The sequence below is a fragment of the Electrophorus electricus genome, chromosome 2, assembly GCF_013358815.1.
Source record: "Electrophorus electricus isolate fEleEle1 chromosome 2, fEleEle1.pri, whole genome shotgun sequence".
In the NCBI taxonomy this organism is placed as follows: Eukaryota; Metazoa; Chordata; class Actinopteri; order Gymnotiformes; family Gymnotidae; genus Electrophorus; species Electrophorus electricus.
Window position 1 is genome coordinate 7,510,600 of NC_049536.1, and position 22,464 is coordinate 7,533,063.

General features: G+C 39.9%; 2 protein-coding genes across 6 annotated transcripts; both read left to right on the forward strand.

The window, feature by feature from the left end:
- The first annotated feature begins 7,886 nt into the window (after positions 1-7,886).
- Positions 7,887-11,595, forward strand: pim3 (Pim-3 proto-oncogene, serine/threonine kinase). Its single transcript, XM_027018383.2, has 6 exons — positions 7,887-8,351; positions 8,610-8,719; positions 8,825-8,875; positions 8,981-9,344; positions 10,213-10,389; positions 10,478-11,595. The coding sequence occupies exons 1-6, from the start codon at positions 8,252-8,254 to the stop codon at positions 10,657-10,659; spliced, it is 984 nt and encodes a 327-aa protein (XP_026874184.1). The 5' UTR covers positions 7,887-8,251; the 3' UTR covers positions 10,660-11,595.
- Positions 11,596-12,435: 840 nt separating this feature from the next.
- On the forward strand, positions 12,436-21,727 carry brd1b (bromodomain containing 1b). 5 transcript variants are annotated; one of them, XM_027018378.2, is made up of 13 exons: positions 12,436-12,786; positions 13,834-15,210; positions 15,415-15,571; positions 15,747-15,878; positions 16,061-16,189; positions 16,408-16,720; positions 16,874-17,131; positions 17,262-17,735; positions 17,896-18,025; positions 18,202-18,353; positions 19,167-19,276; positions 19,596-19,750; positions 20,404-21,727. In XM_027018378.2, the coding sequence occupies exons 2-13, from the start codon at positions 13,856-13,858 to the stop codon at positions 20,570-20,572; spliced, it is 3,534 nt and encodes a 1,177-aa protein (XP_026874179.2). In that variant the 5' UTR covers positions 12,436-12,786; positions 13,834-13,855; the 3' UTR covers positions 20,573-21,727. The 5 variants fall into 5 exon arrangements, with proteins under 5 accessions (XP_026874179.2, XP_026874180.2, XP_026874181.2 ...); XM_027018379.2 differs by having other exon boundaries at positions 18,223-18,353; XM_027018380.2 differs by lacking the exon at positions 19,167-19,276 and having other exon boundaries at positions 20,404-20,457.
- The last annotated feature ends 737 nt before the right edge of the window (positions 21,728-22,464 follow it).

Sequence of the window (22,464 nt, forward strand, 5' to 3'; positions counted from 1 at the left end):
TTTTATACAATGTGGCGCAGTTACACAGATTTATAGAGACAAGGACTGAGGGTATTGGTAAAATGGTGTTGTTTGATAGTGTGCCTAGCAGCTGAAGCTTATTGTACAAATGCAGTGTGTTCCTAATAAAGAATTGCTTAGCATTATCTAGTAGTTACATCTCTTATCTGCCTTCCAGACATGTAGACAGTCACCAAAATGTGCTAGTGGAACTGGAACATGTAAAGCAAGCTATCATTTGTTGGATGTTTCAGATTGTTTTTAATGTTTTAATGTTCAAATTCTGTAATTCTGTAAAATTGCATTGAACTTCCTGAGTAATAATAATAAAACAAATGTTTGGAATTTGATCGTTGTTTACTGGTTACTTCTGTAGTTCCAGTACATTTAGGTTTATGTTTAGCTGTTGAAGCCTCATCTGTTTCTGAAGAACCATTTGGTATTGATTCTTAGAGGAATCAGTTAGGGATCCATAAAGAACCTTTTAAGTAGAGGCTCTACCAAGAACCTTTTTTTAAAAAATGCGCTCTGAAGAACAATTAATAGTTATTTAAAGAACCTTGTTAAGAGTTCTGAGTTATGGAACCGAAAACCATTCAGTAAAAGGTTCTTCAGCGAACCAAAACTGGTACTTCAAAAACTGGTTATTCCAAAGAACCCTTTTTGGTTCCAGTTACCACTTTTTATTTTAAGAGTGTACACCTATGGCATGCAATTTCATCCTTGAAATGTCCTTTAAAAGTTTTAATTATGTGTCAGTAGTTGCAATTGCACAGTATTCTCTCAAGTCAAGTGAAATTTATGAAGCACTTTTTACAACATGCCTTGCCACAAAGCAGCTTTACAAATGTTTGGGTTCACATCCCTAATAAACAAGCCTGTGGCAACAGTGCCAAGGAAAAACATCCTGGGTGGAATTAATGAAGAAACCTTGGGAGGACCAAGACTCAAGAGGGAACACATTCTGCTTGAGCAGGCCAGCTAATAAATGGTCCATGCTTTATTACATTATATATAGTGATAATTGGCTCAAGTGATTATATACTTGTCAGAAAACAAACCTGTTTTCCTTCAAGATGTTTATTCTTCATATTAGGGTCCTTTCAAAGTTATTAATATAGTTTTGTTTATATATAGCACTAGAGTTATATGAAAGCCATCAAACAGAAATGATCACTCGTGAAAAAAATAACACATTGAAGGTTGTTGACATCTGTTAACCTGCATTTTTCATAATTTTTCATATTCTGATTTATTGCACATTTGTTTAAATGTACTCACTACAGTTGACTATGTCTTTTTAGTTGCTATGCTGAACCATCTTTCCATGTTCAGTAAAATACTTGCTATTTTTTTGTTATTCTTAATAAACCCTGTTTTTTTTTTTTTTCCCACTACATAGACTTCCACGAGGGTCTCGTGGATTATGGGGAATACAGGGAGTGCAGCGACATTAGTCTGCGGTCAGACTTGGGGCTCGACTATGGGGAGGACCCGTCTATGGAGGTGGAGGAGGTCCTTTATGGGGATCCCCCCAACTGCAGCAACTTAAGAGTCTGCAGATGCCGGGAGCGACAAGGTCCCAGCACTTCAGATACTCCCCAAGGCTCCGCCTAGGATGTGGCACTCGGGAGCGAGCAAAGCATCCCGAGCGGCACACAAAGGGACGACCGCACTCGAGGACACTCTTCCCACTAGAGCGTACAGGCCCTGGAACTCGTGCGCCGGTACCCAAGCCTCGTAGAGGCAAGGGGGCGGCGTCACCAGTGCTCACCCCAGAGACAGGCAAAGCCACTGGCGCACCCCCTGTAACGGGTGTGCGGATGTCACTGTCCCCCGAATCGGCGCGAGGCGATCCTCCACAAGCGGGTGGCACTCCAGCCCAGCCGACAACTGGGGGAAAGGCCGGGGTTCCTGCCGGCCCCCCCAGACACTTCGCTAGTCCTTTTGTAATTTTGTACCCGTCCCTGTCACGTTGTCTGTGCCTGTCACTTTGTCCCCCTTTGTGTCTGTGCCGGTGCCTGTCTGTGTGTCCATGCCTGTGTCTGACGTTGTCCTGATCCCTGTCCTTCCCCGTGTAGGGTCGTTAGGTCCCCTGGCCTCGCCGTTTGGCATTGGTTTCGGGGCTGGCGTGCCGGGAGTCACGCTTTTGAGAGGGGGCTCTGTCACGGTACGTCCCCTTGTATGTGTGTGTTCGTCAGTGTGGCCACGCCCTCCTTGTGTCTCACACCTGCTCCTTATTGTGTCGTTATCCTCCAAAGTTACAACTACCCACATTTGTTAACCTTTCCACCTAGAAATAGAGACTCTGTAGACACCACAAAGTGTTACAATGTAAATCTAATTAAGATATATATCCATGCACTTCCAAATAACATGAGAGCAATTCTGGGCCTGTTCATGCGGTGGACTAACCTTAAACAGAGGTTATGACTGTTTGCCACACTTTGAACTTTGCCACACATGAGATTATCACATAGCAATGGTCACTTGTTAGTAAATCTTTTTAAAAATTGCAGTAATTCAAATACTTAAAACACATTCACATGAGAATTATCCTCCCTTTCAAACCATGTTTAAGTATTTTATCTATAATGTCACTGATGGTGAATATTTTAGCAGGTTATAACATGGAAAATTCAACTTTCAGTACTGTAAATATTGTGGATTAATAAAAAAAGAAAACCAACAGTGGTGTGGAGAAGAATATGACAATGAAAAATGTTTTAAACATAGTTCATGAAAGTTGCATGATCTGAATGGAGTGAGTTTGCTGAATCATGCTGATTCATGTGGACATTCATGTGACTGCTTTGTTTTGGTCACACGATATCAAATTGACGTAACGGGTGTCAGACAAGATGGCATCCTTCCTGAGTCATGCTGAGCGTGAGAAGGATAATGTGACCAGTTTGTTTTGGTCATGTGACATTAAATCCAGTGGTAGAAAATTCAATGTAATGGATATCAGTGAGATTCCACTCTTTGTGGCTAAGTACACTGTGTAATGTATATGCAACAAAACATCAAGGTCTATACGATGACAACTTTCCTGGACTGTTTAATTATTTTATCACTTGTTAGTGAGGTACTAAGTGAAAAATCAGGTTTAATTTTTAATCAAATGCATTCAGAACAGAAATAGCAGGGCACATTTTTCAGAATAAATGCTCTGTAGTATCAAGGTTTTCCTTAGTTCTTTTGCCATTGCTCACTACAAGTTATTTTTAAGATGAGTGGAGTGGTAGCTCTAAAAGAGTCTAAAGTAGCCTGTGTGTGGGTTACAATAGCTGAGTCAGACAGCTTACTGAAGCCTATAATTTTCTTGGAAGAGTAGTACATAATTTTTGTGACAAAGATAGATGAAAGATCCGATTCATTCAGTTGTACAGCTACTGAGATAAATCTTAAGCACATATACTGTGTGAAAAATACTTATTTATCTCAGGAAAAATCTAGGTGTCATTTCTTTCATCTGTTTATATGCTCTAAGTCATTTAAAATGCATACATTTTATCCATGCATCATTCTACATCAAACCAAGGGTTTGGCATAAGCCACTTTGTATTTACACATTATTCTCATTGACTCAGTTGTCTTGCCAACAATCATACGTGAATAAGGGAGTACTTAAAAAAGGAAAATTACCACTCAAAATTTATAGCCGTGTAGGTAGATTAGTTTTAACTGGTTTAACCTAATGACAGAACACAAATATGAGAAACACAAATATTCAGTAGTATATTACCTAAATAATACTGGAATACATACTGGAACCACCATCGTGCCAACTCATGATGACTGTGTGTGTGTGTGTGTATATATATATATATGTGTGTGTGTGTGTGTGTGTGTGTGTGTGTGTGTGTGTGTGTGTGTGAATATGAGAGAAAGAGAAACAGAATCAGTAAGTGAGTGAATGACTGAAGAATCCTTTTAATCACTGTCTGCATGATTCTTTTCCACAATGACAGGAATATTTAGTGACCTTTTAATTATAAAATGGAGTTAAAAAGGTCTTATTTGCATGATTCAAATCTCTTGCAATTAATGTGACAGCTGTTTGATAGCTGCTTTTTTTGTTTGTTTGATCCCATGTCTACAGGACACATATCTACAGTATCTTTCATTTACTCTGTCAAATCATATTTTGAGACCTTTATGGATGTTGAGATGCATTTTATTGCTTCAGAGTGGGGTGGGAGGTGTCAGCTCCCGAGTGGAACCTGTCATCAACAATCAGAAAAATATGCAAAAAAAAATATCTTTGACTCTCTAAGAAATAAGGGCATCACAGAAATGTGAAGTGAATGTGAAATAAATCATAATGTGAGGTTTCTGGTACCTGAAAATGTTGATGACTATCAAGTTGTGTTATTATTATTAGTAGTAGTAGTAGTAGTAGTATGATATCAGAACATTGTGGATGAGTAGCTCCAAAAATGTCTTGTCCATGCCCCTAGCACAGCTCGTGATTTTTCAGTCACCTGTGTCTAAGACACATTCTGTGTCTCATTCCTTTTTCAGCTGATCACCATGCCAGTGTTTAAGGCTTATGTAAGTGAGTTTTCAAGAACAGCTAAACTGTCTCTACATCCTGATAATTATGAACGGATGTTCTGAGAAAAAAATGTCTCTATAAAATCCTCTACAAGAAGCTGGTTCACCTAACAAAAAATTATCTTGCTTCTGCATAGAAAGTTTGTGTCTGTCGCAAGAATGATTGCTTGCAGCAGCTTTAAGCACCATGCACCTGTTCAGTCAGTGAAAAGTCTTGTAATCTTATAGCCCATAATATATATTATATATTACAGTGTGTTTGGAGGTTGGCAGACTACGTGTCTGCTTCCATATTCTCCGGGTGTTTACTATCAGTGTGTTTCCTAGTCTATAAACCTGTAGCCATGTTCCATGTTTCAGTAAAGTTAAATGCCTTGTGTCCATTTCCCAAGTCTCTGCAAGTGATATGCAACAATGTTAAGTAACATCAAAGCATTTGTGAAACAAAAAGATTTATCTTTTTCCCTAGTTCACTAGATCCCTGTAAAGGTGATTATTTCTGATGATGTCTACTTTAAAAAATACTATAATCCAAATAATTAAATAACTAAATTGAAATATAATACATACATTGCAAGAGGTAGTAGTAGTAGTAATAATAACCAGCATGCCCACGTAGGTGGCAGCTGGAGAGATCATCATCTTCAGAGTATTAACTCTAATTGCCTGCGCTTCAACATGTCTCCTATTTATTAAACACTTTACTCTCACTTTCACATTGCGAAGTATTGCCTTTTTGTCGTAAAGCACACTGAGCATTGTAAGTTTGCCTATTGTTTATTGGGGCATTGACCTTTTATATGTTTAGATCAACTACGAGTTTTGCCTTGTCCTTGATACACCTGTTTGCTCCTATACTATCATACATGCTTTCTCCTCTACTCTGTTTTTTGTTTACCCTTTTGGATGTGTTTGCCCATTGGACTTTTATTTTGATTTTTACATGGACTGTTAATTTTATTGTCGTCTGCAATTGTCTGACTTGTCTTTCTGCATGACAGCAGCAAAAACAAAAACATTTACTGTGATTAGTGAGTACTTTCTGTGAGTAATCATTTGTTAGTCTGAGTTGGCTCGTCTGGCATCTCACTTTCCCTCTCTTTCTCATCCACTCTCCATTTCCCTTTTATTCTGCATCTCTCAGCTGGTGCATATGATAGATGATGAGAGCGCCATCATTCCCTGGAGTCAGATAAAACAGTCAGTCTCAGAGTAGGGGAGTGATTAAAGGGCCATGGAGGTTTTTTTTTTTACTGCATCCAACTGAAGGAAGGCTCTCTGTAACCTAGATTCCACCATGCTCAGTCATAACACTGCTGCCTCACGTGATTCGGGTCCTCAGACAAAACAATAACATGTGAACTGGAGGCTGCAGCTGAGGTTGGGGATGGGTGGGGGTCAGGGGCTAGGCTCTGCAAGGCCTGTGTGTAAATGGTGAGACTTTGATCTCCTAATACTGCACATGTGCTGAAGGAAGATGAGTGCTCTGATAAACTCTTTGAATGCTGTACATGGAAACTACACAAATACAACTGCTCCAAATTTTGAGACAACGTTACAAGACCATGAATAGGAAAGCTTCAACAATAATTGATGTGGTGGTGTTTTCTCATGACAACACATTTTCCTTTTAGGATGAATATGAGTTATCATTATAGGCTTTTAAATATTCTCATGTTGCTACTGGAAATCTGAGAACATAGCATTTGTACATGACCTAAATGAAGATTTGGAAAGCCCCTTTTTGGCTGACTGTGCTATTTTTTCATATGTTTTCTTTGATTCAGTAGCAAAGAGCATGCATTTTTTTTTTTTTTTTTTTTGCAATATATGCTTTGATAAGATGCAATACATATGTCTAAAATGTATATTTATACTACTCTGACAAAAGAACCACACGGCATCCTTTCTCAAACATCTTAAATCTCAGGTAACCCCATTGACTGACTTATTACATGTGAAGGAAGAAAGCAGTAAATTATTATTGTCACTTCTTTGTGGATATGGTTTGCTTCCTGTCATGAATATTTTTATAATTTTTATAATTATAATTTTTATAGTGAGAGCTTGTTTGGTACATGGCAGTGTATTACTTGGTGATCATCACCTTGGTGTATAGAAAGACTCCTTTCAAGTCTAGCATAAAATTATGTGGTCTTTACACTAGCTGATGTCTTTGCATTATATCACAAAGCCTCTCTTTCCTATTTTTGGGTTGATTATCTTTATACTATTCTGTTTGGACACATATATTAACAAGTTTAAATAAACACATACATAACAGGGGAGTACTTTCTGTGGAATCCCAGTATTGCATCTCACCAAATGTCATCCAAACATGTGTAGACAGTTATTATTTGCACAGGATTCACCCATTCTGTTGCAATGGAAATAATGTGTAAATTTGTACGTATAAGAGTAAATCTAAAATTAGTTTTAGTTCATCTTAGAATTTCACTTAGACCTGTTATAATAAATTAGTTTTAGTTCATCTGAGAATTTCACTTAGACCTGTTATAATAAATTTCCTACATGTAAATGAAAGCTTTGTAATGTGTTTTAGGTATTCAAGAGGGCGTGGGAGTTGCTTATATTTACTCATCCCAAGCATTCTGCGAGGGCTTTAAAATAATCAACGGTTGGTATATTACGTATACCTACACTATACCTACACAGTAAGGGGAGAAACTGAATTTGAGTACCAAAGATCTTGATATCAGGAATCGTACCATGTCGTGATTAAAAAAAAAAAAAGTTTTAAAGCTTAAAACTTGGTTTTATTTATACGCATAGCAAAAGTAGCCTTGATGAGTTATATGATAAACTATATGTCGAATGTATGACAGGCAGCTTACTATATAGTTAGTATTATTATATTATCATTGTTGCTGTTGCTGTTGTTGTTGTTGTTGTTGAATAGTGTTATTTTATAGACTAATTATACCCAGTGAACTATTCAGGTTTTATTCAGATTTTATAATATGATTTTCTGCGTGTTATTTTTTTCAAGCCAATTAGTGTCTGGCTGGTCGCATCTGATACCACGTAAACTCGGTTTGTTTAGCACACACACACACAAAACCAAAAAAAAAAAAAAAACGTAGCTGAAAGCTCTCAGACAAAGTATCCTTGGGCGCCACAGTTAACTAGAATAGATACTCATGACCTCAAAATTAGATCAGTTCTAAATATTTTTATAAAATAGCATCTGGTTAGTGTATTGATTTTATTTATTGTTCAAAAACCCTAGCAGGTTTCCATTTGCTCTCTTGATTGTGTAAGGAAGGAATACGCAAAGCGTGGCGGAGGGATTTTGCACTTGGTTGTGGAGCCCAGACAGTCGGATGAAGGGTGTTGATACTCGCGCTCCCCTCGCGCAAGAGGACTTTCCGCAGGAGCGCACGATAAGGACGCATGTGGAATTTTGTCCCTGACGCTGCAGCGTTATGGACGGGGGAGGCTTTTTTTTCTAGACAGACTATTTTAGTTTCGGGCCAGGAAAGTGTTGAAAACTTCGGGATTTATCACTTGTCTGATTTGTGTAATATTTACGATTCCCGAACATATTGTTTTAAGGAATAACGCTATCTTCGTTTTAGCATAGTGACATCGGTGATTTTTTTTTTGTTTGTTTGTTTGTTTTACAGTTGTTACATTTTTACTTATCTTTCGGGGAAGTATTTTATTTGGAATGTCTTCAAAGATGTTGCTATCCAAGTTTGGATCGTTTTCTCACATTTGCAGCACGACTAATATCGATCATTTGCCAGTGAAAATTCAACTCCAAACAGGTCAGATTTGTGCTTGACGCATGCAGTTTAGATATGCCGAACAATTTCTATACGTGTTTTACTCTGTAATTGTATTACTCTGAAGCGATATGAAGCATCAGTAGTTGAATTTTAATGAAATTGGTACTTTACAAATCAATAGGCATTCCTGTTCTTGACTTTAAATTTAGAGCCATTTTGTTGCTACTAGTACGTTTTGCGCATTATTGTTTTGGTGTTCTTTGATTGATTAACGTCAGATGTGTTTGTTTTGAACAGTTAAAACTGAAAGAGAGCCGTTTGATAAAGTCTACCATGTGGGATCAGTGTTGGGGAATGGTGGATTCGGGACAGTATACGCCGGTAGTCGGATTTCAGATGGTTTGCCGGTAAGCTGTCTTTGTTTTGGTGGTAGCACATGGCCGTTTGGCGCGGCAACATGGCCCATGCGTGTAGTGTTTCAGATCAACGGGTCTTTTGTGTTCCTCCTTCAGGTCGCTGTTAAACATGTGGCCAAGGACAGAGTCACCGAATGGAGTACAATTGTAAGTACTATTACCGACCATATTTTTCAGCCTTTGTCCGCCTTACCGGCCACCCATAAGGTCGGGAGACACATTTCTGTCGTTTGGATTTTTTCCCCTTTCCAGAACGGTGCTTTGGTTCCACTGGAGATTATCCTGCTGAAAAAAGTAGGAAATACGTTTCAAGGTGTGATTAAATTGATTGATTGGTATGAGAGACACGATGGTTGGTTGATAATTATGGAACGACCGGAGATGGTTAAGGATTTATTTGACTACATAACTGAGAAAGGGGCTTTGGACGAAGACACGGCGCGGCGGTTCTTTCGACAAGTACTGGAGGCTGTTCGACATTGCTACAACTGCGGTATAGTTCACCGAGATATCAAAGACGAAAACCTGCTAGTGGATTTACGTACAGGAGAATTAAAGCTCATTGATTTCGGCTCTGGGGCGATTCTCAAGGACACCGTATATACTGACTTCGATGGTAAGTCCTTCTCTTCCACCATAGCTTCATGCTGCTCCGGACAACTAGGGAATTAATTAATTTTAGGCAAAATTTTAATTATTCTTAAGAGGTGATCCCAATTTCTTGATTCAAAGAATGTATATTGCCAAGAATAGTTTAGCTGCATTATTAAAAATTAATAAACTGGATATGTAAGCTACACTGCAGAACAAAATAAACCGTTATTTAATTAATTAGTGTCTTATCTGTAACATGCACAACTTTTACTAAATGCTTGGGGGTGAAACATCAGTTTGAGGTTTCCTTTATTATTATTATTGTCATTATAGAAATATGTGTTTGGAAAACAAGCACATCTACGTGACGATCAAAAAAAAGCCATGAACCATGTCTTATTTTGTTGTGAAATCTGAGTTCTGGGTCCACGTGATCAATCAGTGATCGCTATTTTTGTTTGGTATCCCAGCTAGTCTTATCCTTAGGGACAGTACGCCCCTTCTGGTGAACAGGCTTTGTTATGGGAAATGACTCACGCTGAACTTTATCTGAAGTTGTTAGATAATTTATTGCTGTTGGTACTTGGATGCATGTAGATGTGTGGCTTTTAGTTTGGTTTTTGTTTGCTTTTAGACTGCTTTTTCCCCCCAAATGTTCATTGTTGATTTCAGTCGATTGTGGTTGTAATGGTGGGAAAAAAAGAGCTGTCTGAGCCAGTTACTAGCATTCGCCTCTTCCAGTCAGACAGTAGCTCTTAGTGTTCCAGTGTAATCCATGTGAGAATAATATAGATCTAGGAAATATTGGCACATGTGATTAATAATGACTAAAAAAAACTCCCTTTTTTAAAGCATGGAATTAAAGCTGTGTTCCTAATTTTTGCTTCCAGGCACAAGAGTCTACAGCCCCCCAGAGTGGATTCGCTACCACAGGTACCATGGACGCTCAGCGACAGTGTGGTCACTAGGGGTATTGTTATATGATATGGTGTGTGGGGACATACCATTTGAACATGATGAGGAGATTCTGCAGGGTCATCTCTTCTTCAGGAGAAGAGTCTCTGCTGGTATGTTTGGAGGGCATTTTTCTCACCTTTCAATAACCATTTTTATGAATATTGTAAAATGTACTGTTTATTTCTTGGTTCCCTACAGAGTGCCAACATCTCATTAAATGGTGCCTTTGCTTGAGGCCCTCGGACAGACCTACACTGGAGCAAATATTTGAGCACCAGTGGATGCATACAGAGAAGGACTCTAAGGCAGTGAACATTACACTTCTAGTAATTGACACAGATTCATCATCAAGCACAAATTCAAGCAAAGAGAGCCTCTGACAGCAATGGATATACTGACTGATTCATGATCCAAAAGTGGTTACTAGGCTGCATCTAAGTTACCTTAACTTATTTTTCAGTCTTTTTTCATTTCAGAGGAATGAATTTTTCCCATGGGAATTGCACAAACACTAATGCTAGCAACCCTATGACTATATTTGTTGCTCTTATAGAGCTTAGCCTTGGAATTTACTTTTTAAACTTGGTTATCAGTGCCTTTTTTACCCCCAAAAAGCTGCATTTGTTAGGACCTAAATTTTCATGTCTTTCTTGCCCCCTTGTGGTGGGTGTTGGAACATACTCACTCCCTTCGCCCCCCCCCCCTTTTTTTTTTGTGCACACGCGATATTAAATATACACTTTAACTCCTGTTTTGTTTGTTTTTTGTTTTTGTTTTTTTTTCTTAAAGTGTAATGTTGCAGATCTCTATTGTTCATGCATTATACCATCTCTGCTGTCTTTGGCTAACATACTTGGGTGATGTGCACAATCAATGCAATATTAATGGATTCTAGGGTTTTTTTTCAATACATTTCGTATTGTATTTATGTATATTCTGTCCCATGTACATTATTTATTCATACAAAACAAACATTGCACATTCTGTGGCTGTTTATTTATTTATTTATTCATTTTATACCATCTACAAAAAAGGGGGTGGGAAGCTAGCGTTGATGCCCTTGGCTTATTTGTAGCTCAAGACTAAGAAACTAAGCCTAAACTAAGCCTAACTGATGCATCTTTAAGTGGGACTAAGATATTTAAAAGATTCCAAGTTAACGTAATATGATTCTAGACGATGTGATCAGACTTCCATGCTAGATGGAAGTAGCGTTGTAGTTTGTACTTCCACTGCGGCTGTGGAATTCAGTCTGTTTGCATTTGTGAAACGTTGCTGACTATATTTTTTATATGCAATAAATTCTTTTAATACGAGACTTGTTTCTGGTGCTTAGCTCTGTGATCACTTAAAATGCAAGTATTGTACCATAATGCAATACTGCTGTGAATACGCTGCAGTAGGCATCATGTTCTTCTAACAAATGTGTCCCCTGAAGCTGATTTATCCCATGGTTCATATATAGTTAGTTGAACATAAGAGGGAGGCACAAATGCTAGTTTGACACAGTCTCTTTGCATTTTTAAGGTGTTTTTGAGCAGCAAATGAGAATTTTAACAACTGCAGTAATTCCTCTCCATAAAGATATTGTGTGAACCCAAGACAATCATGGAAAAATAATATTGAATTTTATATTATTCACTGAACAGGATGCTGTACATGAACACATCATAATGTCAAAATAAAGTGATAGGATTAGAGTTAGATAAAGTGAAATGTTTAGTCCAAGTTATGTTTCTAACCATTAATTCTTATTTAGAATTCGTGGGCAGTGGTAGCTCAGCAGTTAAAGTATTTGACTTGTAATTGGAAGGTTGCTGGTTTAAGCCCCAGCTCTGCCACTGCTGGGGCCCTGAGCAAGCCTCAAGGTGTACGCAGTCATAACTGTAAGTTGCTTTGGATAAAAGTGTCATCTAAATGTTTTGATTATTCAGATGAATATAGTTATAAATATAGAGGCTAACGGGGGATTTTCTTGCACTGGTAAACACCAAACATCACTTTGTTCTACAATTCTGATTCTCTCACATGTCTTCCTAGGGAGAGTTGGTAGGGGAGGGATGATTGCTAGTTTTTTGGCCTCTCTACTTCCTTGTTTTAGAGTTGTACGTAGTTACGTAGTGCGCAATACTGGGAGGGATTCGAACAGCCGCATTGTTGTTAGGGGCAAGAGAGGCGAGCTAACTTGTTAGCGCCTATCATTATAGTGTAATATTTAACAAACCAGCCCTCAGTAAAACACACGAATGGTTATTTTAACGAGTGAATTGATGTGGCTTGGAGATATTTTCTTTGAATTTAAACGGTCGTCGTGGATACGCCACTGTTTAATTAAAATACAATTGAAAGCTCGAGCGGCACCCGTTGGACGCTAGCTGGTTAGCACGGGCTGTGTGTGGAATTAGCTGTTGCTATTCTGCAGGCCCAACACATCACTGCTGTTGTTAGCTAGCTCCCGTACCGTAAGAGTGCTTTGAAGGCTTATCTCAGTTACTTCGAATCCGAAGGTAAGAGGTGGATCCTGTTTTGTGGTGAAAATATTTTGTTGTAGTTTAGTGTTCAATGAACTCAACTTATTGGAAGACTGTAAGGGTGTTGGGTAAGGTTAACTAGCTACCTAGCTAGGTTAGCTAAGTTCCCCTTAATGTTCCCGTTTAGCTAGCTATGGTTACCGTGTTTGTTTTGTCTGACGCCATCTTTGCCTAATTTTGAGGACTTGCAGCGCGAATTAGCCCGCTAATGCTAACTAGGGCCAAGCCCACCCGGTTTCGTGATTGTCCTTGGTCTGTTTGTGTTTTGGAGGCTAACAGCTCGCTAGCTAGCATGTAGCTAGCAAGATAGGATAGCTAACTTTAGCTAGCTATATGAGCGTTCTAGTGTATTTTGCCTGCTAAAGTTTGCTTTTTAAAGTCTACCTAGCTAGGCGAAGTAGCTAGCTAGCTAACAATCTCGTTAATCACGCACTCAGCTAATTTAGTTAACAAATTAGTTAGCTAGCTTCTTAATTAACCTAATTCAATAATAGCTAGTTAGCTGCAGCGATGGTAGAGTTAGCTAGCTGGCTAGTTAATCTAAAATAGCTAGCAAGATAGCCAGCGCCTTTGAATGGATAACAGCGGCAGCGCTTGAAGAAAACAGCGATATTGGGCAGTTTTCATTTTCTTTGACAACTTTTCGCTAGAGGCATCCCCACACTAAACATACACATTTTAACGCTAAATTGACTGCTTTGTATTAACTTAGGTAGCTAGATTACTGTGTAGAAGTGACCCATAGCTGTACTGTACGCTTGCCTACCGTTTTTAATAGTAAGGGATATTTGTTGCCAAGGTTTGACGAACACGCTAGTTTCAAGCTGGGGTCAAGGTTGCTGTGGGCACAGCGCTTGTTTGGTGAACATATCTGAGATGCTTTGGGAGAGGGAGTACTATCTTTACAGTTGTTAGAGCAGAGTTTAGGCATGTAAAAGTAACATTTTATATTTCAATGCTTGCATTTATTTTTATTATTGTCTTAAGTGAGCATCGCTTTGTATTTGAATGTCTCTCTGTTAGTTCCTCCAAGTGGTGGAAAAAAATGAGGAAGAAAATGCGCTATCATCGTGTGGCCACCTCACAGAGGCCTCCATCGCCCATCAAACCCTCAAGGAATCGTGAGACCCTAACCTATGCTGAGGCTCAGCGCATGGTAGAGTTAGAGATAGATGGACGTATTCACAGAATCAGCATTTATGATAAATTTGATGTAATAAACAGTGATGATCCTTTAGCTCAGGAGATCAGCGAATGCAACAGCAACAAGGAGAACACAGAGAAACCCCAGCAGGTGTTGGTGCGCTCTGTGCGCCTCAAAAACAATCAACAGAAGAAGAGTGCTGCAGTGACTACAGCACAAGGATCTCCAGCTCAGGGCAGGTTACCAGAGCCAAAAATCAGAACGGTTGAGTACAATCTCCCAGCTGTGCCACGAAGACCCTCTACGTATTACACTTATGTAGAAAAGACATTGGATGAGCTGGATGAAGAGGTGGAGTATGATATGGATGAGGAAGATTACGCTTGGCTGGAACTGATAAATGAGAAGAGGAAGAGTGAGGGCTACAGCCAGGTATCCCAGAATGTATTTGAGTTCCTAATGGATCGCTTTGAAAAGGAGTCTTTCTTCGAGAGCCAGGGTCAGGGAGATCCACAGTCCCTCATTGATGAAGATGCTGTGTGCTGCATCTGTATGGATGGTGAATGTCAGAACAGTAATGCTATTCTGTTTTGTGACATATGCAACCTTGCAGTGCATCAGGAGTGTTATGGGGTTCCCCACATCCCAGAGGGCCAGTGGCTGTGCCGCCACTGTTTACAATCTCCTTCCCAGCCTGCAGAGTGTATTTTTTGCCCCAATAAAGGGGGGGCACTTAAGAGGACAGATGATGACCGCTGGGGCCATGTAGTATGTGCCATTTGGGTTCCTGAGGTGGGCTTCACTAACACAGTCTTCATTGAGCCCATTGATGGTGTTGCTAACATTCCACCTGCTCGTTGGAAACTGACCTGCTACCTCTGTAAAGCAAGAGGAGTTGGTGCCTGCATTCAGTGTAGCAAAGCTAATTGTTATACTGCCTTTCATGTGAGCTGCGCTCAGAAAGCGGGCCTGTACATGAAGATGGAGCCCATCAAAGAGGTCACGGATACCGGATCCACCACATTTTCAGTGAAAAAGACAGCCTATTGTTGTTCACATACTCCTAGTGGCTGTGTCAGAAGGCCACTTGCTATCTATGAAGAGCCTCAACCCAAAAACAGTCTTTGTCAGAAGAGCAATCACAAAGGTGGAACGGCCAGAGTAAAGGCCTGCCAGAAGAAGAAGTGTAAAAAAGTAGAGGCAGAGCCAGTTCCAGTGGTTCCAGCTGTGTCTGTGCCTAGTATAACACCTAAAAGGTAAACCCCTTTTTTGTCGCATTGAATAATAATCCATTTAGAAATGCTATACATGCTTGTTTTCTTTATCCAATATGCAATAATATATGCTTTTTGCATCATGTGTAATTTTTTTTTCTTCAAAAGACCTTTGACTGTGATATGTCTCTCATGCTTTTAAATGGTATTAATTATTTTATGCTGTTACTCATTATTGTTTTGCAGCTTTAACACTATCCTCAACCAAGTCTCTGTCCAGAGGAAAAGGCTGTTTGTGGAGCGTGTTCTCAGTTACTGGATGCTCAAGAGGCAGTCCAGAAATGGTGTGCCTCTTATCCGACGTTTGCAGACTACCATACAGACTCAAAAACCCCCACAACTGGTGAGGCGTTTGATGCAAATGTAGTCTTTGCCATGAAGTAGTAAAACATTGACTCTGTACCTGTTGTTGTTGAGTAAATGACTGTCATCTGGGGTTGTTTAAGACTTCGAGAAATTCCTCAACAGCAGGAATGATGTAGGCAGCCTTTTAAGCTTGTGTGTTTGTGTAAATACAGGAACGAAGTGAGGAGGACTGCAGGGTGATGAAGGAGCAGCTGAAGGACTTGCATCGCTTGCGTCATGACCTGGAGCACACGCGCTTGTTACTGGAGCTCATTCGCAAGAGAGAGAAGCTGAAGAGAGAGAAGGTCAGAGAAAACCCAACGCATTTATAAACACACTCGTCTCTGCTGTGCTGCTACTGAGCATTCAAAAGTGTCCTTCACACAAGATACAACATATTAACATGTACTGTTGCAGTTTTCTGCAGTGGCTTTTGCTTTGTATTTTACTAAATGTATTGATCCTCTTCTTTCTTTGTTGGCCTCAGATGAAACTTCAGCAGTCAGTGCTAGAGATGCAGCTCACTCCATTTACCATATTGCTGCGAGGTGTGCTGGACGTTCTGCAGGAGAAAGACCAAGCCCGGGTGTTTACCCAGCCAGTGAACATCAAGGAGGTACAGTTCACTCAATACTCCACCGTTTCTAAATCTGTTGTTTAAATTCAACGTTTGTAAGACTTTTTTGTACCTCATGTTACCTGTCATGTTAGTGCTTATCATGGTAGTTTCCCTTTTAAAGCTTCCTGTTTTCCCTTTTAAAACTTATATTTTTTCGAATGGCTATATGGTTGTATTCTTTTTACATCTGCTTTTGGATCACTGTTGTTCATAAGGTTCCAGACTATCTTGATCATATCAAGCACCCAATGGACTTTTCTACTATGAGGAAACGCATTGATGCCCATGGATACAAGAGCCTGGATGAGTTTGAGGATGACTTTAATCTCATCGTCAGTAACTGCATGAAGTACAATGCTAAGGATACCTTCTTCTACCGCGCTGCAGTGCGCCTCCGAGACCATGGAGGAGCCATTCTCAGGAAGACCCGGCGAGATGTGGAGAGGATAGGCTTTGATTTCCTCAGTGGGATGCATCTTTCTGAGCCACCTAAAATGCAGGCCCCTCCAATGCTGACATGGGAAGATGGTATGCAGTCTGTCTGTCTGTCTCTGTTCTTTAATAAAAAGCTTACCGACAGAGTGGAAGTTAGTCTGTGCAAGCCTTGAAAGATGACTTAAAAGAGTGAATAGTAGTGGGAAACGGTATGATTGTTCTATTATGATGTTCCATCTGTTCCAGTGGACCGACTGCTAAATCCAGCTAATCGAGAGAACATGTCTTTGGAAGAGCAGCTCAGTGAACTTTTAGAGACACTGGATTTAACCATTGCTATGAAATCAAGTCCATCGCGGAGCAAGCGCCTCAAGCTGCTCAAGAAAACAATCACTGATGTCCGACTTGAAATGGGTCAGAAGACAAGTTGTCCCCCCCCAGAACAGAGCCAACCTCAGGATGAAGATGCACCACTCCCTATTCCAATGTGTGTCGAAGACGAAGGTGCACATATTGAATTACCTTCTCTTTATTTCTTGTTTTTGTTGGTTTGCTTGTTTTAAATATATGAGTAACATATTATCAGCAAGCATTGTTCTGAAGTGTATTGACCTTCACAAATTTGTTTTTTCAGTTGACAAGTCATTACCTCCCAAACTGGAACCTTCAGTTTCTGTTCCACTTATTACAAATTCTGACAGCCTATCAGAACCTCCTGCTCTGAAGCCTATTGAGCTCAGTCCTGAGAAGTGCCCAAAAAAGATCACATTTGACAGCAAGATGCTCTCTACCTCACTACTAAATGGACTCTCCCCGGACACGCAGACCTCTGAGAACAATGTCGTGGTAGCTACATCCACGCTCTCAGACCCAGCAGGCACTGTCAACAGACGGACTGCTGTGCTCTTCCGGAAGTCTAAGAGCGTTAGCCCACAGAAGCAAGCAAAGACAGGGCAAACTTCAACGGACTGCCCTCAGCTGGGCACCAAGACATTCCTGTCTGTGGTCATCCCTCGTCTGGAGACCTTGCTTCAGCACAGGAAAAGGTCCCACAGCGGAGACAGCCAGGGTGGAGATGAAGGATGCCCAGTCAAACGTTTTGATCCTGGTAAATTATATATAGCACAGAGTTTAGCACCTGAGAAGGGATCATTCATATTACAAGTTATTAATATCAAACAAAAAATTATTGTAAGAGAATTTTTGTGTTAAATTAATAAGGGTAACTATAGGTTGTTTGGTTGATTTTAGTGTTTTTGTACCTTTAGGGCTCTCTAATGGTTTTGTAGTGGAGCAACAGAAAGAGCTGGGGAACAGAATTCTAGAGCCTCGAAGGCGCTGTGCCTCAGAGTCCAGCATTTCCTCTAGTGGAAGCACCAGTGTGCTAAGGAACACAAGGTAGGAACACAAAGAGCATATTCTTACTATCACACATCCTCTTGAGTTACTGCATCAAAATCTTGCAGAAATCGCCTATTACAAGGCGTCAGCACCTTAGCACCAAGGTAGTGTTTAGGTTATGTGATGCAAACGCCTTTATGGTTTGTTTCAGTCCATGCAATATCTCTGAACAGCTTTCCTCTTGGCATGCTTAGCATCATCAGTCACCCCAAGAGTGGGAAAGGGAAGCAGGCAATAGCACGACGAAACACGACGGATGACAAAAATGAACTGATCGCATGCATGGAATCGGGGAACATTTCCAAAGCAAGCAAGTTGGCAGCTGGTGAGTTGCCTGCCTGCTTTTGGTAAACGTGGAGCAGCAGTGTATGCGTGTGGTAAACACCAGCCATGTATTAACAAAGTAACCTGGGCTGGAAGTCTTGTCTGTGGCTGCACTGCTGCCATATCAGCTTTGGGAAGCTTTGTGCTCCATCTTCTTTGCTTGCTTTAATAATGCTCCTTTATTTGGCTATAGTTGATGCTTTTGCTTCTGCTACACTGCATGATTTTCAGCTTTGAGTACAGGTGTCTCGTAATGCAAGCCATCACAGCTAATCCTGTTTTTTTTCATGTTTGCCTGCTAACAAGGCAATGAAAGTGTGATTCCACTCAAAAGTCCATTCAGTATTTTTCGTTATATTTTGATGTATTACGTTATTTCAGGTGATTTGCTTTGAATTGCCATGTGCTTTCCAAACTGATCAAATCTCACTGCCAGGCTTCATAAACTTGATACAGTTCAGTATCTCTTGAGCTGACTAGCAATGACTTTGTTGTGTAATTCTAAAATGAGAGTTTATCCAATTAACTATTTAGCAATCATAAAGGTGTCTTTCAGGAAAATCAGAACTATGGATAAATGAGTTTAAGGAGTACTTTGCTTGATTTTTTGGGTGGAATTCTCTCAGCTTGTCTGTGAAATATGAGCGGAGGAGGAGACTGCACAGGTAAACTGCCTTTGCCTTCATGCCTCTTGTGCTGAAGAGATGGCTTAATGCTGCTTGAAATTACACAGCCATGGCTCTTGCTCTTGAGGTGTTCTGCCTCGTGTTTTCAGTGAACCCCTCATAACTTATCATTATTCCTACTTCCTTAGAGCTTGACAACAGCAATATATGGATGCCCCCTAATACTACCACACTAACTCTGGAACCCTTTAAACTAGTCTGGGCAAAACTTAGTGGATATCCCTCCTACCCTGCCTTGGTGAGTGTGCATGTGTGCATGCCAGACAGAGACTCTTTCTCCTTCATCCCATGCATCTGCCTTCTGCCATCCTGTGACTTGTGGTTATGACGACACAAGTATCATGCTGCCGCACAGATCAGTGGAGTAGAGTCGAACCAGAACATTGTTTGCCAGGTGACTCAAAGAGAATGTGGGTGTGTGAGTGTGCGTGTCTGTTTAGTGATGAGCATTTCCATCCACAAGCCACAGAAGTCGCTGTCGCTGGTTAAGACTGAGGAGGTACACTAACCTCGGACCCCCCCCCTTTTTTTTTTCCCCTTTTTGTTTAACTTTGTAGATCATAGACCCGCAGATGCCCAGAACGGGTTGCCATCACAACGGCGTGTTCATTCCCACCCCTCCACGGGACGTGCTCAGGGTCGGAGAGCTGATGCAGTGCAGGTCAGAGGAGAAACTCTACCTCGTCCGCTTCTTCGACAACAAACACAACTGGTGAGGCACTTCATAACCTGAGTTGTGTTTATAGAATTATGTATACATGTCCACACATCAGCAACTTGCTTACACTTACAGGCTACTTTATTATGTACGCCTGTCTTATAGTTGTTATTTATAAGTGAGTATTTACAGACTATGGGATATTTGTTGCCATGCATGATATTCTAGCTACACACTACCCTGTTTATCTCCTGGCAGTTTCTGACCACAGGACCACTACTGGAGTAAGTAGTAATGCCGAAAAAAGAATGTGACATGGTGTTTATTAAACTGGTGCAAGCACTGGTGTTGTAGCACCATATTTCAGTGTTGGGCTGAGAGTGGTCTGCCTCAGACAGAAAATATCCAGCAAAGAGTGATTTGTCATAAACTGATCATGATGTAATTGTGCATGGCAACAGATGGGCTACTTGTTCTTAACAGTATACTTATAAGGTGATTCCAATAAAGTCTCTTTTGAGTATGTAGTCATTGCATGTCCATTTAAAACAAATGGCAGGTAAGTGATTTGTCAGTGTTCATGTAAACATAAAAATTATATTTAAGTTTGTTTCTTTAACACTCAGCACCGAAACAGGGGAACATTAACTGATTCAGAGTAAATTGTTAAAAGGAACTAACAATGCACATACATTTTTTTCCTTTAGGCAATGGCTTCCTAAGTCCAAAATGGTACCTTTTGGGATTGATAAGACTTTAGATAAAATTAAAATGTTGGAGGGTCGCACTTCGAGCATTCGCAAAGCTGTACAAAGCGCCTTCAACCGTGCCACGAACCACTTGAGCCTGGTCCAGGACTTCAGTGATGGGGACTAAAGCTCACGAAATGGATCTCTGTGGGTCATCTGTCCCATGTTTACCTGTTGTTACACTTGCATATCTTGCTGGCCATGTTTACGGGGAACATGAGTGGGCCCTTTCTCTCTGGCCTTCCATCAGGAGCATGCTGAGCTCCTCAGATAATGAACATAAGAGGACCTTCACCCTCCACTAATGTGCTGTAAGACTGCTGTGAACTATCACTGCCATCACAACCCTCCTGTTCACTCCTACTGTCACCATCATAATTCACAAAAGCCACGTATCCAACCTTGCCTGTAAATACTCGACCATTGTAAGTTATCCAACACTAATTTATTTTAAATGTTTTTTTTTGTTTTGTTTTTTTTTGTTTTTTTGGGTTGGTACCGCACATGACCTCACGGAAGATTTATACTCCAAGGTGAATTTTCAAACTCGCACTGAAGTGCGGACCCCACTGGTGCTACATTACGAGCAAAGCCTCAAGATCCCCTTCACAAGGACATAGATGAGGCTTTTGCACTTACTGTATCAGACTAAGATTCTTTTTAGAAGTTAAGTTATTGAACTTTACCAATGCAAGCTTCTCCTCCTTGGCATTAACATTTTATCTACTTTTTTATATAATGAAAAATATTCTTATGGGACACAACTGCGTTCTCTTTGTACATATTTATATAAAGCTATGAAATTCTATACTGTATATGTAATACTTGGAGTTAAAAAATCTTTGGAAAGATGAAAAAAGTAGCGATGAAAAACCAGAAGTGCATCACTCATGCAAAACCAAAAATTTTGCTGCCCAGATTTTTTTCATTTCATACTGTGTGTTTGGGTGGGTGGGTGTGTGGGTGTGCGTGTGTGGGTGTTTACAAGAGATAGTTGAGAGATTTTCCAACTTGGTGCATTTGTTTTACTGTATTATTGGGACCTCTATTTTAGATTTTAAAATGTGCCTGTGCAAATGAATTGTATTAGAGCAAAAGAGTATGCAAAACTTTATATTCCATTGGTGAAAGCTGTGGTTTTCCGTTGTTGCTGTGTGTTTGTGTGTTTTAATCATAGACATCTCTTATGACAGTTGAACTTTTGTCTTTTTTCCGTAAAGGATTTTGGGTTTCAAAAGACATTCCTTTGAACACTTTATTTTGTATGAAAGTCGTACTTTTATTGAGTGGTACTCTGTATTCTTTTCTCTGGGAGGATCATATAGTAGCCAACGGTAGTGAATGCTGGCAAGATCCAGTATTTTTTTTTAAATACACTGAAAATAAAAAAAAAAAGCAGTAGAAGCAAATCTTAATTTTTATATGAACACTAAACATTGTAGATTCCAACATATGTGGCATATGTTGGCTGAATTCAAATATCCAAGTTGACGATGGCCTATAGATGGCATTCTGGAATACCAGGTTTGTAATCCCTCCTTACATTCAGCACCAACTTCACTAAGTACACCTACTCAATCCACACATTTTTGGCACTGGTATTGTGCTTAGTTTGATGTACAGGAATCTTGTGCTGTGTAAATCATTTTAAGCCTTTATTGAACTTTTAGTTTATGTCCTCATTAACCTAAAGGCCAGGTGTCTAGATGTTTTTAAAAATACATGAATGCATTTTTAAATGATTGCACAAATAATTATTAATATATGACTAATGGACAAATTTTTTACATGTTGAACAATAATCTTTGTATTCTGCCCACTTGTTACCCACCGCATCAGAATGAGGCCATATGCTGTTGTTTGCCCATTGAAGTTACATAGATTCTATTTAGCCAGAAACATTTCAGAGAACTTAAACAGGATGAAACTGAGCTCTGCCATTAAAATGTTATGATAATTAAAATGAATGATAATTAAATTTTGCAACATCTTATGAGGTTTAAGAGCCTTTGAGCAAAC